Genomic DNA, 5,779 nt, shown 5'->3' with positions numbered 1-5,779 from the left:
CTCTCTCAAATAAATAAATAAGATCTTAAAAAAAAAAAAGAAAATTTGGATGGGTACAACTGCTAATTACTCATAAACCAAATAAGTTTAACTGGTACTTAACCCTCTGCTCGTAAAAATATGAAGGGAGATAATAAGAAGGAATTATAAAACTATTTAAGAGTGTTCTGATAATCATAAATATTAGAAAATGCTTATTTGTATCTGCCTGAAAAGATGTTTATATTTTCCTTTATTCTGGAAAAAAAACTATAGAATCAGAGAGATACGTATTTTTTTACATTTTTCTTTCTTGAGTTACAGCTGTTTTTTGATAAATTATTAAAAAACAAGGGGCTACCCTATTTCAGTGGTGGTGGCAGGAACCAAAAAACTAGCAAAAAGTGAAGGAAATGCTGTAGTGTTTTTATTATAATATATTCTAGTCCATAACTAATATGATTAAAATAGCTGACATTTACTGAATGCTTGCTTATATGTAAGGCGCTGTCACATGAGGATTTTTTACAATATCATTTAATCTTAACCATGAAATAGAGACTAGCTTTATTCAGATGAAGAAATACGGAACTGCTAAATGTTGGATCTAGGATTTAAACTCAGGTAGACAGGATCTAGTCTCACATTCATGCTGCATAATTTTAGGAAAAGCTTCCTTTATTCCCCAGTATATTTAACATATTCCACATTCCCCCCCTCTTAGAGAATGTACATATAAATTTCTCTTTGCATTATTTTAGAGATGTATATGATGATCCACTTATGATCACACTGACTTAATGGACTTATAAATGAGATAAACGCCTTAGGTTCATGGGATCATTGTATGTGAATTATGTCTTTAGTGCCCAGTTCTTCATTTAAAAAAAAACAACTTAAAACACTGAAAGATAAACTATATTGTAATTTGTTTCCTTGCACCATCTAGTGGATTTAAGTGACAAGTGCGGCAGTACTATAAATGATTACAAGTCAATTATATAAGTCAAATTTTCAAACGTATCCGGAGAAATGTTCCTAAAATCGTATTTTGGATCATATCACAAATGTGCACGACATTATTTGTCATTTTCATGAGGGAATCAATTAAGCATGTGTGCTGAATTCATTAGCGAATGTTTAAGCCCACAAATAAAGCAACATAAAATAGCATCCTTGCAGTTCTGTTGCGGTAGAGATAATGAAAGCTCCGTTTAGTTCTTCCCCACCGCATTCATAAACTCCGAGGATTCCCAGGAAGCTGCGCGGAGGGAGAAGCACCGGGAGTCTGCGCGGAGCCAGTGCGCAGGCGGGCTGAGGAGCGGAAGTTGGGAGGCGGGGCTAAGCCCGGACCTGGGAGCGGAAGAGGCCGAGGGTGCTGGCTGAGGTGTGGAGACCGTTTGGCGGCTAGTCCCGGGCCAGCCCGAGCTCAAAGTCCCAGACCCCGGGAGACGCCAGAAGAAACTGAAGGACTTGGGGTTCCGGAGCAGTCGCCGCTGGCTGCTGCTGTTCTGCCTGTGCACCGCGGACGCCTCCGCCCCCGCCGTCTGAGGACGCGGCCCTGACAGGCCTCTAGGCCTAGGCGCGGCCCGAGGAGCCCGACGTGTTGCTGCCGGTGCTGCTGTGAGTAATACGAGCGCCCTCTCCACAGTCGTTTACAGATTAAAATGGAGGAAATTTCGTTGGCTAACCTGGATACTAACAAGCTAGAGGCCATCGCTCAGGAGATATACGTAGACCTAATAGAGGATTCTTGTTTGGGCTTCTGCTTTGAGGTGCACCGGGCAGTCAAGTGTGGCTACTTCTACCTGGAGTTCGCAGAAACTGGTAGCGTGAAGGATTTTGGCATTCAGCCAGTGGAAGATAAAGGAGCATGCCGCCTCCCGCTTTGCTCCCTTCCTGGAGAATCTGGGAATGGGCCTGATCAGCAGCTGCAACGCTCACCCCCGGAATTCCAGTAGCTGCAACATGAGAGATCAGAGAGTGACCAGGACAGTAACATAGACCGGTCCTGTGGTTTGGAGAAGTTAGGTATCTAAGTAGAAAAAGAAAAGAAAAAAAAAAAAGAAAAAAGAAAGAAATCAGACAAAAGTCCCAATTCCCATTGAACATCCTAGCCTTTAAAAACCCAAAGTGGAGAATTTAGGAATTTGGATCCTTTTATAAGTATATTATCTGGAATCAGCTTTGAAACCCTGGGCAGGAGGAGCTGTGCATCCTGTGCAGGGTACCATGCAGGTTGATCTCTACACCAGGAAGTGCACAAGATCCCTGTACTGTCCCCAGTGCACAGGTGAGCAGCGCTGTGCCCAGCGTATAAATCCTTTGGTTCCTCAGCCTTTCTGTCTGCCTGATGTCAAGGGCTTTCTGGATAACTGACAGTTTGGACATAGCTGATGGTCAGGCCTTAATCATTGGGCCTCAGTGGGACTGCTCCTCTGATCTCTGAGCCTCTGATTTGGATTCCTCCAAGACAAATGAAAGTCAGGTATGAGATCTGGATATTAACAGTTCCAGTTTGGGAAAACCAAGAAAAAGAATTACAGCTGAATCTGGTAGGGGAAGCTCTGTGATCTTGGCTTCAACAAGAAGAAAAAGTCAAAGCTACCAGTTTCCCAAAGGTCCAGCATTTACAGTGACTTGAATGGACTTGGAACAAGGGCTAACCTTTTGCTGAACAGAGCCCTTTGTCTTGCACCCCACCTGGTGGCATAGGCTTATTAAATGAACAACTTGGTTATCCAGGCAGGCTGAGGATTTAGTAATGATCCCTTGAGGAGGTAGCAGGGGCCTCTGCAACTATGCACGATCTCTTAAACTGCAAGATTCATATCTGGATATATTATGCTGTGAACAACAGTTTGGTGGGGCAGTCATTTTCTTACTCTGAGTTACTAGTTACCTAGCCAGTCCATGTGTCTGACTTGGTCATTATGCCAGGTCACTACCTGCTTCCTATCCCAGGGGTAGGCCTGAATTATAGAAGAGCATAATGGCTGTGCAGGAGGCTGTGATTTGAAAGCTGAGCCCAGAGGGGACCTCTTTCAACTGTCCTCGATGTTAATGGGTTAGTACTAGGAGCCAAGGAGCAAGATTGGGTCGTCTCTCATCTGACTGCAGTATCCTGTTGAATGTCCCTGTTCTTGGATTGGGCAGTCGAAGCTCTGTTATGGTGAACATCTAGACCGTAACCACCTCTGCCCCTCAGGAGGGGCAGCCCCTTCCATTCAGTCCCTTTTGGACATTCTTGACAACAAGAGCTGTCTTTTTGTTGTCAGAAGTCAGGGAATGGGATAGGCAAGGATGGGAAATGTGAGCCACATATCAAAACTACCCTCCACTTTACTCCCTGATTGAGGGTTTATGAAGTGTAGAGGGGTGAGAACCCCAAAGTGAGCGGGAACGGTGCTGCTTTATTTGAAATGTTTTCTTACCTCATTCTGTGCCCCAGTAAGGGGCCCAGCCTCATCTGTCTGGCTTGGCCCCATGTTCCTACTGTCCCCTGCTCCACTGCCTATCTGGTGCAGCTCACGACCCCAGGTGCTGCCTGCTACCGTGCTTTCACACTGACCAGTTTCAATTCATCTCTCTTGATGCTCCTGCTTAAGCCTGCCCAGTTTCCCTTTTCTTGGCTTCTTTTAAAGTTTTCTTTTCCTTGGGGTTTTTTTTTTCTTCTTGTTTTAGGAGATCCAGAGAAGAATCTTTATGGTGGGTTCCTCGTTTGGGATTAAGATGGGGAGAGAACGTAATTTTGTGTATGAAAGGCAGTGTCATGCCTAAGCATTTTCCTATAAAACTGCCTTGCTAGATGCCTTCCTGCTGTGTCTTCATAAGGAGTTACATCTTCCCACCTCCACTTGGATACTGCCTCTTAGGACCTAAGCAGAAGACCAGTAAAGGCTGACTGACACACAAAGGGATGGAGTGGGTCCTGATCTATTTTCTCTAACCTTTGCTGTGCATGTATCCTTCCTTATCCCAGAAGGAACTGTTTGGACTGTATGGGCTGATTTGTGTTACATATAGACATTAAGGGAACCATAGTGATAGGGCTATTATTGCATTCTCCCCCTAGAATTGTCCTGGTCAGGCTTGAGGTATAGTTACAGATTGGGCTTAAAGAATTGTGCTAACTTTTTAGAAAGTTAAAGCTTGGTAAAAGCTAAAACAATACTGGGTTATCTGCCCTTGACTTTATAGACCTCCTTCTAAGGGGATGCAAAGGGAAAGGAGGGTCTAAGTGAAACTCTGGCCTACTTCCAAATAATATCTGGAAAACAGGCTGAAGGTAAGGTCATGGTCCACTCTTCCTTCAGAGAGGGAGCTCTGATTATGACATTATTGTTCCCTTTCTGGTCATTCTTTTGGTTATAGGAGGAAGAAGTGGAAAGTAATTTTGAATAATCGTTGATTCATATTACCTCCCTCTTGGTTATTGTTTTTGTTTTTTGCCCTCCCATTATTAGGGCAATAGCCCTAGGCCTGTCCTGGATGGGTATGAGGTGGGCTAGGTCCAACAGGTGCCCTGAGGGGACAAACTCCTTTTTTTTCTGGGGAGTGAATGCTCCCTACCATGTAGTTGACAGTGGTTAGGAACTCTCCCTTTCCCTACCTATCTTCCCTCTAACAGCAGAATTCCTATCCTTCCTTCCTTCCTCAATTAAGTATATTGATCACCCTGTAATTCTATTATGTATCTGAGTGTGTGTGTGTGTATGGGGGGAAGGGGTTCTTTACAAATTTTTGTGGTTTGTGGCTTTTTCTTCCATACATTAGTTCCCACCACCGCATGTCCAGGGGCCATTGCCTGGCATTATCGCATGCTGGGATCATTGGGGAAGTGTAGTGAAGCTCACCACTGTCCTTTGTTTTGGAGATTATTATTTTTGCATAAGTAGTCCATCCTATACAGATTGCTAACTAACTGTGTATTCCCCTTGCCCCTATGGCTGCTGGTGTAAATAAACTGCATCTCCCCATTGGTAAACAGTACTAATAAAATTTTAAAAAATGACTTTACTTAGACTCTGTATGTTCATCTTTTGAGATTGTACATGTTTTTCAGGTATTGACATAGTAAAATAAATGTTGAATTGCTGCTGAACCTTAGTCACTTTCTCCTGAATGGGAGTTTTATCACAGTAGAGGAACTTTGCCCAACTTTATTTCTCCATCTAGTCCTACAAATTTAGCTTTCTCCAAGATCCAGTGAAAAATAAACTAGGTGGTAAAATATAATCCAAGCCTGTCACTAAATCCAGTGTGAAAGCTACTTCTATTTAGGTGGAACTCAAGATACTTTAATGTATACATTTTACCACTTTTTCAGGCTAATACACTTGCTCTCAAAAGACAAATGGTTAAAAAAAAAAAGATAGCAGAAAATGAGTCGACCTTTCTAAAGGTAATTTTTTCCCCAATAGTTTTCATTTTTCTTTTACCCCCACTCTTTAGATCTTTCAGTTTGTCTTAGAGTAATTCTGAGAATTTTTATTCCTTTGGATTCCTAATCCAGAGCTGGAGCCACTTCCCTTAGAAATTGTACGTGTTGCTTAGCCCTGTTCAAAATCACTTATTTGCTAAATGTTCTAGTTCATTGAAGAAATAGTCCCAAATTGTAAGTAATATTTCGATGAATAAAAATTATGGAAATGGGGCCAGCAGAAAAACCATCTCAGTACAATACCTCAGGGTTGTTACAGACCTGTACCATGGTATTGAGTCACCTAACATTTAAATGCCACTGCAGCAAATACTTTTGTGTGGTATTTTGTATGTTTAGATTTTAATTAATGTATTT

The 5,779-nt window shown here is 42.4% G+C and overlaps 1 protein-coding gene across 1 annotated transcript; it reads left to right on the top strand.

Annotated features, from left to right (window-relative positions):
* Positions 1-1,314: 1,314 nt before the first annotated feature.
* Positions 1,315-4,993, top strand: ATXN7L3B (ataxin 7 like 3B). The gene has a single exon (XM_026500011.4). The coding sequence runs from the start codon at positions 1,647-1,649 to the stop codon at positions 1,938-1,940; it is 294 nt and encodes a 97-aa protein (XP_026355796.1). The 5' UTR covers positions 1,315-1,646; the 3' UTR covers positions 1,941-4,993.
* The last annotated feature ends 786 nt before the right edge of the window (positions 4,994-5,779 follow it).

The sequence above is a fragment of the Ursus arctos genome, unplaced genomic scaffold (assembly GCF_023065955.2).
Source record: "Ursus arctos isolate Adak ecotype North America unplaced genomic scaffold, UrsArc2.0 scaffold_21, whole genome shotgun sequence".
Classification (NCBI taxonomy): Eukaryota; Metazoa; Chordata; class Mammalia; order Carnivora; family Ursidae; genus Ursus; species Ursus arctos.
This window is presented reverse-complemented; position numbering and strand designations above follow the sequence as displayed.